A 20,342-nucleotide genomic window follows, 5' to 3' on the forward strand; every position below is an offset into this window, starting at 1 on the left:
TTGGTGACAAAACCTGTCCTAAACTGTCCTGAGTTTTCGTGTGTCTCATTTAGTGTGATTGTTTACATATTTTGCTGCAGAAATGGTGTTATTTGCAGCATATATGCAAATTATTCCCTTTCCAAAATTCTAAAAAGTTATGAATTCTAAATACAGCTGGTCCTGAGGGTTTTGAATAAAGAATTGGGGACTTGTAATTTGAAACTTTGGTGTTTTTTTGTTTTTTATTCTTTTAGCAAATACATTTCTCTTTCTGGTTTAGTAAAAGGTATAGTGTTAATGCTCAGTTGATAAAAGTTATCTTTATGGTTAATCATGCCTCAGGAGGCTAACAATTGACAAATAATTATTTAAAAGATGATTTTTTTTTTTTTTTTTTGCGGGGCGCGGGCCTCTCACTGTTGTGGCCTCTCCCGTTGCGGAGCACAGGCTCCAGACGCGCAGCCTCAGCGGCCATGGCTCACGGGCCCAGCCGCTTCACGGCATGTGGGATCTTCCTGGACCGGGGCACGAACCTGTGTCCCTTGCATCGGCAGGCAGACTCTCAACCACTGCGCCACCAGGGAAGCCCTAAAAGATGATTTTTAAAAACCTTTTGTTTTTGCATACCTATGAGTCTTCATGTGCAAGCCGCTCCCTTCCCCGCTTTCTTAAAGCACTTCTGCCATTCATGTGGAGAAACTTCAAAAGTAGATAAGAAAGAAGAATGTTACTCTTTTTCTCCTTAAGTTCTTTTGGGATCAGAGTTGTGGACCATGACATTTTGAATTAGTGTGTAGTTTTTAAAAATGTAATAGCTGTTGATGGAGACTTTGTACAAAAGCTACTCTGAATTTCAATGGGGTCTAGTACTAACATTTTTCTCATTACTCTGGACTTTCTGTAAGTACATGGTTATGTCAACCGATCTGTTTTGAGTAGAATACTTTCCAGTTTGTGGTACTGACCTCCAGATGGACTTGTTTCAGAATTAACGATAATACAGTAAGAATTCTCTTTCTGTGTTTATTTAATAAGGGTGCATTATTTGTAGGTTGTTTCATTTAAATGCTCTAAATAAAGGAAAGTTGTCTGTGGAATCCTTTCTTAGGTTTGAACTTGGTGTTTTCAGTATCACAGTTCGTTTTTTTCCCAGTGTTAATTCAGACCCACAGAGTAAATGTTTCTGTGCTAATGTTTGGATCTATGGTGTTACAGAGGAATGCAGGCAGTAGTTCAGATGGAACCGAAGATTCCGATTTTTCTACAGATCTCGAGCACACAGACAGTTCAGAGAGTGACGGCACATCCCGGCGATCTGCCCGAGTCACCCGCTCCTCAGCCCGACTAAGCCAGAGTTCCCAAGGTAAAAGGCGGCTTCCTTCTTCCTGACCACACCTCACAGCTGACTGGACATCACATTATGGTGCTAGTTACTGTGGAAACTGGTCCCATGTCTTGATGTTGATGACAGAATCTGGTAAAATGCAGAGTAAATGACTGCGAAGTATCAGGTTTTTAAAAATGGTTCTGTTGGGGGTACTGTCCAATTTGTAGACCCAAAGGAACTATGTCTGGTTTAATAGGTGTGTGACACATGTATGTCCTGAGTCATTTAATTTTTTATAGATTACTGTTTCCCTATCAGTAAAATGAGAATGCTATCTTTTCACTTTCGTTAGAATGGTTTAGGCCTAGGGACTTAAAATAGTCTCTTGAACTTGTTATTATAGGAGGCCCAATACTTTTAAAGCCACGTTTAATTCTGTAATATAGTCAGGTACAGGTAATAAATATAAATAGTTGACCTAACTATCAATTGTAAATACCCAGAATTTTGCTTTGGTAGTAAAGAACAGAGAATCTTGGTGTCAGAAGGTTCTCTAGTGCAATTAGCTATCTGGGCTTAGATTTGGAGGGTACCCCTAAACCCTCTTGGCTCTGCTCTGGGATTCCCTGGGGAAGAAAGAAAGTTATAATGAATACAAAAAGCTGATGATCAACAGGCGATAATAAGTTAAGAGGGAAAATATAATATACTTAGAGCGCTTAAACAGTGTTGATTTGGTTAGTGCTTTGTATAAGCATGTTGCAAAATGAGAGAAGAACATCTCTTCTTTCAAGCAAGAAAGTGGGAACATTCTCAGCAACTGTTCCTTACTTTATTTTTGAATCTAATATTTGAGCTGAAGTATAGATGTTGTCTCTTGATTTCTCAACTTTTAAGTTTTATCTTTTGGCATAATGGGAATATTGATAAATGGCTACTATAATTCAGGTACTATGCTATGTACTGGAATACCATGATAGAAAAATCATACTTCCTGCCCTCAAGGAGCTCACAGTTTAGTTCAGGATGTAAACTGGTATGGTAATGCATTGTGGAACCGGCTCTGAGAGAGGTTTGCATAGAGTACCGTGGAAGCCCAGATATGGAAATCTTACGGGATCTAGTAGGAATTTACAAGTTGAAAGATGGGAAAGTGTTATTATAGGTAGAGAGTACAGTATATGCAAAGGAATGGGCATAAGTGTTCTTAGAAAGTATAATTGATCATGCCCTGGACACCTGAAAGTTGTAAATATTCAAAATAGCTAGGAACTACATGAGCTCCGGGTCTCTTTCTAGTTATACTTTATGACCACTGAGTCACACAACTCCATGGGGCACCGTTCACAGTGTGGTCCATGTAAGATGACCCTCTCTAAAGCAAATGTAGACTATCAGTACATTGTGAATGGAGCCCCCTGGAGGTATGCAAACTGAAAACCTAGCTGTGTGCTAACTTTTACACAAGAGTTGGAGAATTTCAGTTTTCTTCTTTGCAGAATCTGTAAGATATACATGTTAGGATTTTTTGTTGATTAAAATATGCTTTAATTTTAGCTCTGAATTTCTTTTATTCCTTTTTTGAGTGTCATCAGAGTAGAGATGAGAAAAGGCTACTGGGTGCTTCAGAATAGACTTCTCTATCCAAAAGAATTTTAAAAGTTGTAATCTTGCCTTGCCCTTTACGAATCTAATACTATTTTGCTTTAGGGTATCAGATAGGGTAATCAGGAAGAAAAAAAAGAGATCCTTAAGGAAAGGAAATATTCGTATATTGATATACCTTTAGTAGTAGAGCATCTGTTTTCTGGTGGGTTAGATAAAGGAAGAAAGAGAGGACGTAGCTAATATTTATAAAGCACTAGATTTAGCTACCTAGGGATCATGTTAGGTGCCTTACATGAATTATTCCACGTATTCTCACACAAAATGTATGAGGAATATGCTACTAGTTTTGCCCCATTTTTTATAGATCAGGAAACAGGCTTGGAGAGATTAACTTGCCCAAGATGCCACAGCTAGTTAGTATGATGAAGTGGAATTGAATCACGTTCAGTCTTGATTCCAGAGCCTAAACTATTAATTCCTTGCTGTATTGCATCTCTATACCTGATCTATTTTGCTTATATTTAGTTCAATAAAATGGGTATTTTGAGGATTTGTTGGATTTTGTGAAATATGAAGAGGAGGGCCTATGTGCTAATAAGTCATACCACTGGGAAATAAAACAGATTTCCTTCTTTTTTCTTTAATTGTTTTATTGTTTTTAAAAATCGGGATCAGATTCCAGTCCTGTTCGAAATTTGCAGTCTTTTGGCACTGAGGAGCCTGCTTATTCTACCAGGAGAGTGACCCGTAGTCAGCAGCAGCCTACCCCAGTGACTCCGAAAAAATACCCTCTTCGGCAGACTCGTTCATCTGGCTCAGAAACTGAGCAAGTGGTTGACTTTTCAGATAGAGGTGAGTGGGTGTGGTATGATTTGGACCCATTACAGAGAGGGTCTAGTCAGTTTCCTCTTAAGGGAGGCTTGGAGCCACTGCAGATAGATAGATGCCCAATACAAAATTCAGCTAGGTGAATGCTGGTGTGTCTGATTCCTTTTTTGTGTCTTGCTGAGGTCAAGTTTGGTACTCTAGTACTCTTGAGGTCCAGAGTAGCTGGAATATATTTGATTGGACCTGCAGTAGGCAAAAGGGACTGGGTACCTCTTACCCACAGATGAAGAAGGCTTAAAGCACATTTTCTTACAGCCTGCTTGTCAGTCCATTTATCTCTGAATTTCTGAAGAGGAGTGACCCATCAGTAATGGGGAATGGTGAGGTATTGAGGTTGTGATTCAGCAGCCCAAATCAGAGGCCTTAGATGAAAGGCTTTAGGCTTTTAGCCTGCCAACACCCCACGGCATGTGTAACTTCCCCAACCAGGGATGGAACCGGCGGCCCCTGCAGTGGAAGCTCAGAGTCTTAACCACTAGACCACCAGGGAAGTCTGGTCAGCTGGTTTGATGGAACCGTATTTACTTTTTAAAAAAAGTTTTGTTGCCAGTATTTGAAAAAACAAAGATTTCATGTAAAAACCTGAGTTACTAGTTTCTTTTAAAAAATGGAAAGCTCTGGGAACATTAGGTGGCCATTCACCACAGTAATAATTGGCTGGAACTGAGTAGTAGTTGTCCCCTTGAGAGGGACAGTCAGCTCTCGATTTGGCCTTGCTCAGCCCCGGTAGGCATTTGGTTTGCAACCCCTAATTTAGAGTTAGTCAGGTCCATTCACAGTCTCACACCAAGTCTGTTCAGTGTCATCCAGAAAGAACCATTTTCGTTTATCTTCCATCCTGTGTATCTCCTGGAAGGAGAGTGGGGTGGTAATATTTTTTAAAGATTTATTCCCATCCAGTTTTGATTACCCATGATTTGGGGCTTGGGAGAAACACAGATAAGTAAAATGCATTAGGTAAACTCCAAATGGAATTTTAGTCAGGATTTAAAGTTGCAAAAGAGGAATGATGTTATTAGTTCCTCTTCATTTTCTATTTAGTTTTATGGCAGATAAGTGGCTAAAAGTTACTGGTTAAATCGTAGAAAGAGGGTCTTGGAAAGCCCATAAGCTCTTCTGAATATAATAACCCTCTAAATAAAATAAACCCCATTCATGAGTTCTACCAATTGCTTTTACTTTAGAAACTAAAAATACCGCTGATCACGATGAGTCTCCACCTCGAACGCCAACTGGAAATGCCCCTTCTTCTGAGTCTGATATAGACATCTCCAGCCCCAACGTTTCTCACGATGAGAGCATTGCCAAGGACATGTCCTTGAAGGACTCAGGCAGTGATCTCTCTCATCGCCCCAAGCGCCGCCGCTTCCATGAAAGCTACAATTTCAATATGAAGTGTCCTACACCAGGCTGTAACTCCCTAGGTAAGTGTGCCCAAGCCTCATGACACCCTGTGATATGTGGTTCTCTCTCCCTCTGGAATTAGGATCACCCAGAAATGTTCAGTGTTCCATTGCGACTTAGCTTCTTAGGCTCTTCAGTGATCACTCCTCAGAATAACTCTGAATTGCCCGCTTGAACAAAAGCATCTTTGGGACTTCCCTGGTGGCGCAGTGGTTAAGAATCCTCCCGCCATTGCAGGGGACATGGGTTGCAGCCCTGGTCCGGTAAGATCCCACGTGCCACGGAGCACCTAAGCCCGTGCGCCACAACTACTGAGCCTACACTCTAGAGCCCGCAAGCCGCAACTGCCAAAGCCTGCATGCATAGAGCCCATGCTCTGCAACAAGACAAGCCATCGCAATGAGAAGCCCACACACCACAAGGAAGAGTAGCCCCTGCTCTCTGCATCTAGAGAAAGCCCGCGAGAAGCAATGAAGACCCAACGCAGCCAAAAAAAAAGCATCTCTGCTTCTTGGCCTCTTATCCATAGTAACAGATTTGGTTACAAGGAAATTAACTGTGATGGGCCATTCAGTTTATTGAGAGCTTTTCCCAGTGAAAAATTCTCTCATTTTTCCAGCAAAAACAAAACAGAAAACCAGTTATCTCTAAATATCTCATTGTGCGGTGCTTCGTTCAAGCTTACTGAGGACTAATAGACTGTAAGTTAGTGATGAATAATGGTTGTATGGCCATAGCTATTAAGGAAATGAGAAAAACAGATTTTTTTGGTCAAGAGGTTCTGAAGGTAAGGAGTACAGATGAGACCCTGGCCTTTTGTGACTTCTGTAATTTTAGGTCTTGTGGCTTTGTGTGCTTTAGTAAGTATAAACTAGATAAGCATTTCTTCACAGATAGATGAATATTTCATTATTTTCTTATGACTTATTTTTCCCCCTTACTGAGGGATTCTAGTAATGGTTTAAAAACCTTATTTGTGCTCCTTAACTGAGATTAGGTGCAAATGTTGGGCTAAGCTTTTGTCTAGAGTTGAAAGGTGCTGATTGGAAGATAAGGGGCCTCTCTTTCCATCTACAAATTTAGCCTTTGGGGACTTCCCTGGTGGCGCAGTGGTTAAGAATCTGCCTGCCAATTCAGGGGACACGGGTTTGAGCCCTGGTTTGGGAAGATCCCACATGGCACAGGGCACCTAAGCCTGTGCTCCACAGCTACTGAGCCTGCACTCTAGAGCCTGCGAGCCACAACTGCAGAGCCCATGTGCCACAGCTACTGAAGCTCGCATGCCTACAGCCCGTGCTCCACAGCAAGAGAAGCTGCCGCAATGAGAAGCACACACACCACAACAAAGACCCAATACAGCCAAAAATAAATAAATAAATAAAATTTAGCCATTGAATGTGGCCACCAGGTTCAGAAAAAAAGTAGAACAGAGTAAGTTGCTGCTTTGCAGACCACCAGTACATTTTCCCTAGTATTTTATTTATTTGGATCCTTTCCTGGTCTTAGCAGCAGTTTCTTAGGTAATTTCAGGCCATCAAAATGCATAAGTAAAGCAAAAGTTCCCCCGAACACTACACCAGTTGTTACTCAAGGTAGTTGTTTCAGGCCTAAATCAATTTCCTTGAGATAAATAATGAAAAAGAAAGAATAGACAGTATATAAACACTAGTACAAGAGATAGCTAATATGCTTTCAGACAGTAAGAGGATCTCATTGCCACACAGCAGGAGAAGGAATTTTCCTCAGCTCTGCTTGTTGGTATCCACGCATCCTTAGATTGTTACTTTTATTTTATGTACTACGTGTAATCAGTCATTCAATACTTATTGACTGTTTTAAATTCTGGGGGTGGAGTTGTGAACATGTCAAATTCCCTACCCTCATGTAGCTTATAGTCTAACTGGGGAAGGCAAAACAGATGTGTAATACATCAACTGGAGATGTATGCTTTGAAGAGTAGGATACTGCACATACAAGCGTGTGTGAGTTGGGAAAGCCACTCTGATATGCTGATATTTGAGCAGAAACCTGAGATAAGTGAGAGAGTGAACCATTTGAGTATCTGGGGGATAAGCATTATGGTAGAGGGAACAGCAAGTGCACAGGGTCTGGGGCAGGAGAATGCTTAACCACTTTGAGGAGTATTTTTTTGGGAGGGTTGGGGGTGCTGTGCCGTGCAGCATGCAGGGTCTTAGTTCCCTGACTAGGGATCAACCCGTGCCGTCTGCACTGGGAGCACAGAGTCTTAACCACTGGACCTCCAGGGAAGTCCCTTTGAGGAATACTTTAGGGGCCAATATGCCTGAAGCAGATAGACCAGAATGGGGAGGAGGAGACAGACCAGAATGAGGTTAGAGTGGGGGACTAATTCTGTGTTATTTATGTCCTGGACTCAGCACCCTTAATGTGGTAGAGACCAGAGAGTAAGTATAAATCTGCTGCATCACGGGAAAGTTGACTTGACTTTTGGTTTTAATGTATTGGCGAAGATTGAAAAGTATGAACCAGAGCTTCCAATATTATTCTGGATCCTGTTCCACTCTTCATCTTAGGCAAAACAGTGTCGTTAATTTTTTTTTCTTGGTAATTTTGGTATGAAAGTAGGATGTGCTTTTGAAAAATTAAAACCCTACAGGAGGTCTTGAGTGCTAAGTAAAAGTTCTCCTTCACTCATATCCCCAGAACCATGCCCTAGATATAATACTACTATTGGTAGTTTTTTATGAATGCTGATAAGTTTCTATACATATATAGCACACGTGTGTATGTACATGTATTTCTTTTTTTGTTATTTAGAAAAAGGAAAATATACAGTGGTTTGACATCTTAGATATTTATTGGCACTCAGAGGTCCATCTGTTTAAAGGATATAGAGAATTCCATTATATTGAAAGTTCAGAAATTATTTAAATTGTCCTGTATTGATTGACATTTATATTGTTTCTCATTTTTTAACTTTTTTTTTCTTAAAGCTATTTTGAACAGTACTGTAATTGATAGCCTTGTATGTATGTATTTTGGTGTCTCTAGAAAATCTGCTGGATAAATTCATAGCAGTGGAATTGCTAGGTCAATAGAACAGCTATCATTTTTAAACTTTTAATATAGACATATTGGTTGTAGTTTACATATTATAAAATAAAACAAACTTGAATAATTTATTCAGCAGTTACAGATGCATAGTATCTAAAAAGCTTGCCATAGCGATGATACTTTACATTTTGTACATAGTGTTTGATCAGTGAGGGTAGTATTTTGTGTCTAAGATAAATGTGTGGATCTCTAATATTACGTTTTAAATAATATAGTCCTGGAGACATGGCAGCCTGCATATCATATATTAATTCCCCTCTCCCCCAGTACTTGGACTGTTTTTACCCTTTATTTATTTATTTTTTGGCTGCGCTGCAAGGCTTGTGGGATCTTAGTTCCCCGACCAGGGATCAAACCCAGGCCCTTGGCAGTGAGAGCACGGAGCCCCGACCACTGGGCCACCAGGGAATTCCCTGTTTTTACTCTTTAAAGCTTACTCTGTAAATCTTGTATAATTTTTAAATCCCTTTTAAATGTCTCCTTTACCCCAAGAAAGATAAAGGTTTTTGTAGATTTGCAATTTAGCTTAGCTCACTTATCTTTTTATCTCATTAGCCTTGGCTCACCATCCCTCTCAATCTTAGGTGTTTGATAAACCTTTTGATTGAAGGGACATATAAAAATGAAATAATCAATTCTCTGTGTATTTTCACAAACCACATGAGAAATAGAAAAATGAAGAGATACCCTTTTAGATAAAATGAGCTTTCTGTATTGTTTTTCCTAATATCTTCATCTTCCCTTCTTAAGAGGGCCTTGTGCAAACTTCCTGATGAAAAGTTTGATTATGTATTTTATAAATAAATGAATGAATGAATAATATAAAAGTTTGATTATAGAAGAAGGCTAAATCTTTAAACAAAACCAGCCACCCCTCCAAAAGAATGAATATATTTAATCTGGTCCAAAGTTATCAAGGTATGTTTCCTTATGTGATAGAAAAGGCCGCTTCCTTCTCCATTTTTCATAAGTTTCTTTTGATTTTTGAAAGAAGTTCAGGGGCTTCCGGGGTGGCGAAGCGGTTAAGAATCCGCCTGCCAATGCAGGGGACACAGGTTCGAGCCCTGGTCCAGGAAGATCCTACATGCCGTGGAGCAGCTAAGCCCATGCACCACATCTACTGAGCCTGCGCTCTAGAGCCCGCGAGTCACAACTACTGAGCCTGTGTGCCACAACTGTTGAAGCCCGTGCACCTAGAGCCTGTGCTCCACAACAAGAGAAGCCACCCGCAGTGAGAAGCCTGTGCACCGCAACGAAGAGTAGCCCTCACTTGCCACAACTGTAGAAAGCCTATGCGCAGCAATGAAGACCCAACGCAGCCAAAAATAAATAAATAAATTTTTTTAAAAAAAAGGACTTCCCTGATGGCACAGTGGTTAAGAATCCACCTGCCAATGCAGGGGACACAGGTTCGAGCCCTGGTCCAGGAGTATCCCACATGCTGCAGAGCATCTAAGCCTGTGTGCCACAACTACTGAGCCTGCGCTCTAGAGCCTGAGAGCCACAGCTACTGAGCCCACATGCCACAACTACTGAAGCCCGCGTGCCTAGAGCCCATTTTCCACAGTAAGAGAAGCCACCGCAGTGAGAAGCCCGTGCACCGCAATGAAGAGTAGCTCCTGCTCACCGCAAGTAGAGAAAGCCCACGCGCAGCAACGAAGACCCAACACAGCCAAAAAAAAAAAAAAAGTTCAATTCAGATTGTATAACATTGCATAACAGAAAGGAAAGTGCTTACTATACATATGACTTGATCAGTTTAGCATAGGAAAGTTAAATTCCACCAAAAGAAAATATTCTTGCTTGTAACTTTGTGCCTTTTATTTTTATTTACTTATTTAAATTTGTTTATTTATTTTTGGCTGCACTGGGTCTTCGTTGCTGTGCGCAGGCTTTCTCTAGTTGCGGTGAGCAGGGGCTACTCTTCCTTGTGGTATGCGAGCTTCTCATTGCAGTGGCTTCTCTTGTTGCGGAGCACAGGCTCTAGGTGCGCAGGCTTCAGTAGTTGTGGCTCGTGGGCTGTAGAGCACACACTCAGTAGTTGTGGCACATGGGCTCAGTTGCTCTGCGGCATGTGGGATCTTCCCGGACCAGGGCTCGAACCCGCGTCCTCTGCATTGGCAGGCGGATTCTTAACCACTGTGCCACCAGGGAAGCCCAACTTTGTGCCTTTTAAATAAGTTTATGGGCTTAATGACATTTTGGAATTTGAGAAAGAATTATCAGAAAAGAAGGAACTATAATTTATACTGAATATATGCAAGTGTGTTCAAAGATTGCTAGATCCAACCTGTGGAAGAAAAAAAATTATTGTGGGTGCAAGTTATGACCCTAACAGCACTTACCTTTGATGGATTTAATCTGTAATCAGACATGTATGTGATAAAATGATACTGTAAAAAAAGGTAGAGAAAAATATGACTTTACAAGCTTAAATCTTTCATCTTGAGATAAAGTTTTTTCCTCCTTTAACAGGACACCTTACAGGAAAACACGAGAGACATTTCTCTATATCAGGATGCCCTCTCTATCATAATCTCTCAGCTGATGAATGCAAGGTAACTGTATTGTCATTTATTCAACATATACTTATTGAGTGCTTACCATTTGCCAGGTACTTTGCTAAACAATGGGGATACAGTGTGAACAAAATGGGCAAGGTCCATGTTCTTACATTCTAGAGGAGGAAACATTATAAAAAACAACTGTGTTAAGAAAAAAAACCAGACAAATGAATTATTCTACGTAGTGAGTGTTTTGAGAGAAATTAACAATGAGATTATCTATGGACTATTTGGAACATCATCCTCCAAGTGCTTTGATATTTTCTGTTGAAAATTATCTTCAAAGATTGCTAGGGACCTTTTCCACTAAGGAATAATTTGCATAAATATGTGATCTCAATATTTATGCATTAGTTTCTCTTCTTATAAATCTATGAGGACATTTTGCTTTTTAAAAGTTTTTCAAAATTCTTTTCCTCTTTCTTTGTCTGTTTCTGTGAAATACTTTTCTTTTTGTTACTCTCAATCACACCTACTCTTGGCTAATTCTTGTCTTACATTCTTGAAAAGTATAGTTCTAAATAACCTTTGGGGTTTGGAATAATGGATTTAGGAGTAGAGCCTAAGATCCTATTTTGTATGTTTCTCCATGGGTTGTTGCTACCAAGGAGGAACCAAGAAACTAATTATGGGCAAGCAGGAGTTGAAAATGTTACTAATTAAATGCATTGCTCAGGTAGTATTTGGACAGGTTACCCAAGTTGGTTAGACCAAAGTATTAATTGTCATTTTTATAGTTGTTATTTTGCTAAGAAGGCCAGGATAACAGGTTTATTCCTGTTTGGGCCAGTTTCCTCCTGAGAAAAATGAGATTCCCCAGCTAACATTAATTCTCCCTGATTCAGAAATATGTTCTCTTATTTACAAGTAGACCACAGGAGGGAAAGTTTCGTTCTGTGTTGTTTAGTCTTTCAGCAAAGTAGTATACTTTCAATGCTTACGTGGATTTTGAGGTTGTGGATACTTACTCTTATCTTCCTTCATCCCAGATCTCTAATACAAGCCAGGCAGTTTCTTCTGTTCTCTGTAGAAGTGGTAGGTCTTCCCATTATCTTCCCATTAGTGTGAGACCAGATCAAAACAGGAACAGCTCTTCCAACATCTGCATCAGAAGCTGACAAGTCATTAGGTGCTTCTTTCTCTGAAAATAACTGTGAACTCTGGTTTTTGAGAGTTGTCTGTTACCACTTGTCTTTAAATATAACGATCTGATACTATGGATGGTTTTACATAAAAGTCTTCTTAAGGTATAACTTTTTAAATTGTTGGCTAATAGCAGTATGAACATGTTGCCTTAAGCAATTTATTTTTAAAAAAGAAAAAGAGGGCTTCCCTGGTGGCGCCGTGGTTGAGAGTCCGCCTGCCGATGCAGGGGACACGGGTTCGTGCTCCAGTCCGGGAGGATCCCACGTGCTGCGGAGCGGCTGGGCCCATGAGCCATGGCCGCTGAGCCTGCGCGTCCGGAGCCTGTGCTCCGCAACGGGAGAGGCCACAATAGTGAGAGGCCCGCGTACCGCGCAAAAAAAAAAAAAAAGAAAAGAAAAGAAAAAGAAAATTTTCAGTGTGGGGAAGAAAATTCTGAAAAAAGGAACGCATTTCCTGTACTTTCCTCTTTTGTGCTCTTTTTCACAAGGGGAATCAGGCTCAGCATAACCCATCTTTACTACTGGACTATGTGCTTGTGCGGATCAGGAGAATTTCTGAAAGATACATATTTTTATTACATTTAGAATCCCAAATGGAAAGATGAGGCTAATTCCTCACATTTACTAAAAACCCAGAGTTTTTAAAGTACTTGCATGTACAGAATTACTCTGAGTTTTCCAGTAAATGATTGCAATCAGTGATATTACCATTTTATATTCAGTCAAAAGACTGAATTCAATGAGTTTACATTTTCATGGGGGAAGGCAAAATCAACATATAAAATTAGTAAGCAATTAAGAATTTCGTGTAGTGGTAATGCTGTGAGAAATGAAAAGGTTAAACAGAGTGACTGTTTTGGGGGTGACAGGGTTTGGCAGTGCTTTTGCTTGGGCTGTGGAGAAAGACATTTTATCTGAGCCATGGGTGACGGCAAAGAGGCAGTTAGTTGTGTCTAGGTCCTGAGGAGAAGTATGGGCAAACACAAAGGCCGTGAGACAGGGATAAACGGTTGCATTTGAAGGGTGGAAAGTAGGCCAGTGTGGCTGGAACGTGGTGGGAAGTGAAGAAGCAGGATCCATATCATGAGGGACCTGTAGGCCTTGGCAAAAGGAGTATGCCTGTGTTCTGACGGCCGTGGGAGGCATTCGAAGGGCTTTTAACAGAGGTGTGGTGTAATATCATAAACACTGTTTAAAAATCACAGCTTGCTGGTATGTGGAGAGTGGACTGGAGGGGGCAAGAGTTGACACAGGGTAGATAGGCTGTGTCTGAGGCTTAGGCAGTAGATGGTGGCTTGGTTTAGTGTCATTGTCAGTGGAGATGGTCAGAATTGGTTGGACTCAGGATATGTTTTGGAGGGGGGCAGCCTGATAGAGTTGCTGATGAATTCATTGTGAGGTGGGAGAGAAAGAGAACAATCAAGCATGACGTTCAAGTTTTTGACCTGATCAGTTGTTTAGAAAGTGTTGCTATTTATTGCTACAGGGAAGATTTGGGGTGGAGCAGATTTGTGGGAGAGTGTCAGTCACTCTGTTTTGACCGTGCTGAGTTTTAGTGTTGATGTAGAATAGGGAGTTGGATATGAGTCCTCACTGCCCAGAAGATGAATTTGAGACTTGGAGAGCCAATGTGATTTGTCTAAGGTCGTAACTACAGAGTTAAATTTCTCTATAGACTTGATCCCAAGTATCTAACCTTTTCTTTGTACTTCTTTACTCTGTTCTTGCACTTCCTCACACATACTGTTGCACAATGGAACGAGTACAGAGGCTCAGAGCCATCAGACTTACTTAAAATCTTAGCTTTACCACCACCTGGCTGTACTTATTTCACTTCTCTGATTCTCGGATAATGGCTGAGAAAACAGAATGTGAAGCTTGCCTTATCTGTTTCTTATAGAGATTGTGGTACTAAATGTGAAGACCCTTTGAAAGTAAAAGTACAGTGTAACTTCAAGGGATTACTATTGTATTCTTGCACTTTAAGTAAACATAGTCTTAGAGGCAGGTGGATTGATTGACGTTGTTGATGGTTGCAGGTGAGAGCACAGAGCCGGGATAAGCAGATAGAAGAAAGGATGCTGTCCCACAGGCAAGATGACAACAACAGGCATGCAACCAGGCACCAGGTACGGGCCTTGTTAAAGCTCTGGCCATTTACAGTTGGAGAGCCAAGTCTTGGATCCCCTCTGCCCCGTCATGGTCTTTAGGTATATCCATGCCTCGTTTTCTATGCTGTGTCTGGCTAACTGGTCTTTGGTCATAAACTTAGAATCGTACTTTTTCCAAATAGTGAATTTTCAAGAAAAAAACTTCTCCCTCATAAAAGAAGGGATCGTGCTACCTAGAATAATAATAATAATGGTAATAATAATATTAGTAATAATAGGTGATCTTGATTATTTGAAAGATTATACTTGCTGCTCTATTTCCTTATTTGCATCCATTTTCTAACCCATTATAATTTACTTTCAGGCCCCTCTGCTCTGGTGGTATGTTTCCAATGTCACCAGTAACTTCCTTAGCATTTGACGCTTGTTGTTTATGTCAGTTTTCTTCTGCTTCTCTTTTCTGTTGGATTCCAAGATGGTGCTTCGCTCTAATCTTTCTGCCTCTCTGAACATTCATGCCCGTTGATTACATTTAATTCCTTGTTCCCCCTGAATGCCTTTGGTCTTTCTCTTGCTGTTTTTCTCCCTAGAACTCTATACTTATACCAAGAATAGATTGTGTTTCTCCTTCAAGGCCTTGTGCAACTCTTAGCTGTTGTAGGAATTCTTCCCAAATCTTCTACCATTAATGAATTTCTTCCTCACGTATTCCTATTTGCAATGTTCTCAGATTGTAAGTTTAGCCTTTGGCACGTATTATATACACATAGCTCATCATATGGATGTCTGTTTCTGTGGTTAGATTATAAGTGGATAGCAGAGGAGGCACGGTGATGAGGGAGAAGTTTGACTTTGGAGCCAAACAGATCTGGATTTGAATACGGCGATTCTGTTACTCTAGCTGTGTGGTCTTGGGCAGGTCAGCTAACCTCCCTAAACTTTATTTCCTTGAATAATACCTACCTGGCAGTGTAGTCAGCTAAATTATGCATGTAAAGTACCTGTTCCCAGTGCTTGGCAGGTAAAAGCACTCTACACTTGTCTTCATTGTCTATCTTGGGTTCTAAATCAGTTTTTAAATTTTTATTCATTTTCGTATCAGTACTTGGAAAACTGTAAGCATTCAGTAAATGCCTATTGAATTGAAATGATCTTTTATTCCCGTTGCTTCCATCCTTAGTTTATATTCTGCTTGGATCAATATTAAAGTATTATACATTTCCTGAGCTCGTATTAACTGACAGGGTAGTGTTCTAGGTGATGAGGGAACCCCATTTAGAGTTTTAAAATTACCGCATTATTCACAGGGTGCCCGTAATGCATCTGGCGTCCCACCCCCGCCCCCCCACCCCTTCTTTGGTGTATGTTACTTTCATTTAGAAACTTAATTACATAATGAGTTTTCTAGCTAACTTCTCAATTTTCTCCTTCTTTTTAGGCACCAACAGAGAGGCAGTTGCGATATAAGGAAAAGGTTGCTGAACTCAGGAAGAAAAGAAATTCTGGGCTGAGCAAAGAACAGAAAGAGAAATATATGGTGAGAAAATGTTAAATATTTAATTACCATGAACTCTTGCTATCACATTTGATTCCTTTTGGTTACTAAGATTCTGCTTTTCACATTTGCCATTTGGTATGCTCTGTAAGTAACAGGACTCTGGCAGTTAGAGTTCACTATATATAATTCCCCAATAAGAATGGAACTGGGAGTCCTCGAAAAACAAAATACTGTTAGAATTTAGATGAAAAAAAATTGAATCCTTTAGTTTGTAATCCTCACTTTAGGTTTAAAGGGTTAAATTTACCCGCTCGAACAAATACCATGATGTTGGAGATGTCTGTGTAAGGAAGAGTATTCAAGCTAAGCAGTAGTGCATTTCCTGTAATGGAAGAATAAAATACCTACATGATAAAAGGTATTAATTGGGTGATACATTGTATAATAGGTCTTTTTGTAGTGTTTTAATTTATTTTTCTAGTTTTAAAAGTAGTGCACGTTTGTAATAAAAAATATAGAAAAATTAAGGAAAGTATTCAGAAATAAACACTAATCCTACTACCTAAAAATAACCTAAAAATAAGCTAGCATTTTGAGATAAAACTTTCTAGCTTTTTACAATGCCTTATTTACATAGTTTGGATATTATTATAAGTACAGCTTTTAATTCTGTGTTTTCATTTACCTATCTTAAGCTGATTTCCCCGTTTTATTAAAAATTCTTCCAAAATTTTTTTGCACAAAATATTAATTTTTAAGTAAAGATTTATTATAAATATCTTCATAGCGTTTACTTTGAAAATACCAACTATAGAAAAGAAAAATTATAAAAAAATCACCCTCCCAGATATAAACCACTGTTAATGTTTTGGCATCTTCTTCTGATGTGTATTTTTATTTTTGCATGGAGTTGGACTCTTTGTTTACTTAGTCATTAGAATAGATTATTAAAAGTATGGTTTGTGAATACTTAGCATGGCTTCATTAAGACAGAAATATGCCCAACTATGTATTTGCTTTTGTAGCAAATTTACTACCATTTACTACCATCTCCATTTACTCATAAGGGTATCATTTTTAAGACAGTGTGGTAGTCATCACTGTCTTAAAAATGATACCCTTACGAGTAAATGGAGATGGTCCAATTTGAGATGTGTGGAGGCTGTGGGGTGAGTTTGTAGCTAAACACCTGCTCCAGACTGTGCTGGGTTTGTAGAGAGAGGGAAGGCTCTAGAAATGGGCTGTGGGGGGGAAGTTGTATGCTTCCCCTCTGTCTTGTTCAGTGTTTTTATCTACAAGTTGGGTAGAGGTGTAATAATACGATAATACCATTTATTGAGTGCTTATGTGCTAGGTAGTCACTGTGGTTATGTTGCTCCCATAATCTTTGTTACAAAGAAGGATGGTATTTCACCTGTTTTATAGATGGGAAACTGAGATTTAGAGAGGTAATTTTCCCAGAATCATACAGGTAGAGAGAGTGTCTGAAGTAAAACCTCCTGAAATTTACCTTACGTTTGCTTTCCACTAGTTTGGGCTACGTTATTTGGACTGAACCTTCCTGGTAAAAATGCTGGATAGCATTTTTTAAAGGTTTTTTAAAAAAATTCATGAAACTAGAAGAAATAACTTATACTTAAAACCCAAGTATTAGATAACAGCCCAAATTAAAAAAGATATCCATCAGATGGGCCCAGATTAAGCGGAAGAAATTTTAATTTCAGATTAAGCGGAAGAAATTTTAATAGATGCTGGTGAGTGGTTTCTTCATATGATAATATATGAGCGAAATCTACTGAGTTCTTCCTGGGATGAGCCATCTGCTCCTCTTAACAACCATTATCTTCTGTTCTCTGGGTAGGAGGTGGAGTCTAGGACGGAGTGGGAAGGGCTAGAATCAAAGGTTAAAAGCGAAGTTTCCCCTGTGGAATTTCTTTCTTGTGAAAGGATATTTGTGTAGTGACTGCCATGGTAAGATTTGTTACTTATTTAAAACTGGATTATTTCTATGATTCTAATTTTCTATGTCTGTTCTGTCCCTTGTTATTGCTTAATATTGAGTAAAACATTTCTCAGAGGCCAGCCTTTTTTCCAGTGCACTTGGGCTGGAGTTCTAAAGTAGGAGCATTATGGTACCTTTGGTGGATCGTGTAGTGGTGGGTGCTGCAGCAGTTCAAGTGAAAGAGTTTACAGAAGACTGCTTAGTCCAACTGCCCCTTCCTACCTGCAGATTTTATTCAGTCTAAAATCTTAGACTCGAAAGCTTAGAGATTCTAGTTTTTATTTGGTTTTGTTTTTAAATGGGGAGTATCCACCAAGGTTCCTTCCAGATTTTAGGATTCTAGGAATTGGTAGTGCCTTTGGGTTTGTTGTATTTTATTTCTTTGTATTGTCACGCACATTTTCAGAGAAAGAAGTGGAAGCATAGAGTTCCAAAGAATGAAACTCACTTTTGGAGAGATTATAAGAGCATTTCCTTTCCAGGTTCACTAGGGTGGGTAGTGGGTGTCTTCTGGAATTAATCTGTCTGATAAATAGTTTATTTTGTACTCAATCCCTAGTGCCTAGTATAATGCCTAGCAAATAGTAGGCACTAAATAAATAGCTTATGGTTGTTCTTGGCCCTCTGGTTGGCATCCATTGAAATGCAATAGATTAAGTTCTTAGAAGCAGAGAGTATCACGCTCTGGTTATTTCCCTAGGAACACAGGCAGACCTATGGGAACACTCGGGAACCTCTTTTGGAAAACCTGACTAGCGAGTATGACTTGGACCTTTTCCGAAGAGCACAAGCCCGGGCTTCAGAGGATCTGGTGAGTAGTAAAACCTCCAAGCTGAGGACCACTTGTGAGGGGCACTTGGAACTGCCAAGAAAAATGATTAGCAGTCAATTTGATGGGGATTAAATATACCTTGCTGGTTGACTCTTTCCTCTTCCCCCAGCCATCCTTATTTGAGACTTTCTTCCTTCCCATTCATATTTAAAATTAATTACCCCTCCTCCCTTCCCTCGTCCCTTAAAGTTTTTCCTCCCCACCTCAACTCCTGGAAGGACCTGTTTTGTGGTGGTGGTTAGCTGGGTAAAACAACAGGTATCCCTTTGTGTCAGGTGGGTCATTTGCAATTCCAAGAACCTCTAGACTGGGAGATAACCCCTCTCTGTTGTCCTCTTAACCTAAACAGGAACTCCTCTTTGCAGGGTTGCCTCAGCCCTTCATTACAGCTATAAAAGAATAAAGAGAACGGTGAAGAGGAATAATGGACACAGTTGTTGTCAGATATTTGAAAATTATTCTTTGACACAGCCTAGTTTCATGTATTAAGATTTTCCTCTTCTGATTTTTATTTATAGTTACCATTTAGTTTTGATTCCCTAGGCAGAATTTTCAACAGTTTTGCTTTAAGAAAATTGTGAATGAGGGATCTTGCCTGGTGGTCCAGTGGTTAAGACTCTGTGCTTCCACTGGAGGGGGCATGGGTTTGATCCCTGGTCTGGGAACTAAGATCCCGCATGATGCACGGTGCTGCCAAAAACAAGAATTGTGCTTGAGTTTACCTCGGATTTAATGAATTGAATGTCTTCAAGGAAATTTAGCTTGTAAAGTGAATTTCATCTTCCTCTTTAAAAAAATTATATTGAATACTTTATTTAAAAATTCTCGAATAGACTTGTTGAAAGTTTTGTGGGAGGCAGGGTTTGATAGCTGCCCTTGGCTAGGCTGGGTTGCTGCTGTTGGTTTCCTCTCTCCTACCCTGGAACAGAGCATTTCCTAGGTCAGCTTTTCACAACTCTTTACCTGGTTATTCAAAATTATTTCTGTAGCCAACTCATAGCCGCTGAGTGGGCACAGGCATCCAAAAATATCTTCTACTTTCTAGCTTTAGGTTCCAGAATTAAAGCATCATCCCTCTTTCAAAAATATTTTTTAAAGGACCTAAGCTGAGAGGATGGCTGCCATGGCTGTATGTCATGAAGATCCTCGCAGCTTTATAAAAGCTGCAGATATGTAAAGCACATTCTAGAGAATCTTTTGTTTAGTTTTAGAATGTTTCGTAAAGGTGCAGGGAGTATTTGTGATAGATTTGCCTTTTATCATTCAGTTTGGTTCTGGCTGGTAAAAATAAAATTTTACCAAGGACTTGTTCAGGAGATGAGGCCCAGAGTGTGGCAGGGAGCAGAGAAAAGCCACTATTGAGGTCTGTGCTCTGGGCTGTGCAGATAGTTACATTTTCTGTAAGCTTCCTAGTTCTGGTTATCTATGCTCCTGTAGTTCTCTTCAGTGCAAGTTTCTCGTGAGATAGAAGCCAAATCTGATTTTTTTTCCTCATAGCCTAGCATGGTGGCGTGCACACAGCTTAACAACAACAGAAATGATCAATTCTAATCCTCCTTTGACTTAATTTCTTGTCTACAACAGGAGAAGTTAAGGCTGCAAGGCCAAATCACAGAGGGGAGCAACATGATTAAAACGATTGCTTTTGGTCGCTATGAGCTTGATACGTGGTACCATTCTCCCTATCCTGAGGAATATGCACGACTGGGACGTCTTTACATGTGTGAATTCTGTTTAAAATACATGAAGAGCCAAACAATACTCCGCCGACACATGGTAAGTTGTTTGGGGGTCCATGACCATGGTGGTGATAAGCTGTGGGATCTCTAGATTTAGACATCTATCTAAGCACCTCTAAGTGGTCCACAGAAATGGGACGAAGGCACAG

The 20,342-nt window shown here is 39.9% G+C and overlaps 1 protein-coding gene across 5 annotated transcripts in view; it reads left to right on the forward strand.

Moving 5' to 3' along the window:
* Positions 1 to 20,342, forward strand: part of KAT7 (lysine acetyltransferase 7) — a 33,785-nt gene that overhangs the window by 1,700 nt on the left and 11,743 nt on the right. For 3 of the 5 annotated variants that reach the window (XR_009516990.1, XM_059997328.1, XM_059997330.1), the window contains exons 2-9: positions 1,198 to 1,345; positions 3,593 to 3,769; positions 4,990 to 5,229; positions 10,778 to 10,860; positions 14,051 to 14,140; positions 15,561 to 15,659; positions 18,323 to 18,433; positions 20,039 to 20,230. Coding sequence is in view for 4 of the 5 variants with exons in the window: in XM_059997328.1 (XP_059853311.1) it covers positions 1,198 to 1,345; positions 3,593 to 3,769; positions 4,990 to 5,229; positions 10,778 to 10,860; positions 14,051 to 14,140; positions 15,561 to 15,659; positions 18,323 to 18,433; positions 20,039 to 20,230 (1,140 nt within the window). In the remaining variant the exon portion in view is untranslated. The remainder of the gene's footprint in view (positions 1 to 1,197; positions 1,346 to 3,592; positions 3,770 to 4,989; positions 5,230 to 10,777; positions 10,861 to 14,050; positions 14,141 to 15,560; positions 15,660 to 18,322; positions 18,434 to 20,038; positions 20,231 to 20,342) is intronic. The other 2 variants (XM_059997331.1, XM_059997329.1) reach the window with 2 other exon arrangements.

The sequence above is a fragment of the Delphinus delphis genome, chromosome 19 (genome assembly GCF_949987515.2).
Source record: "Delphinus delphis chromosome 19, mDelDel1.2, whole genome shotgun sequence".
NCBI lineage: Eukaryota > Metazoa > Chordata > Mammalia > Artiodactyla > Delphinidae > Delphinus > Delphinus delphis.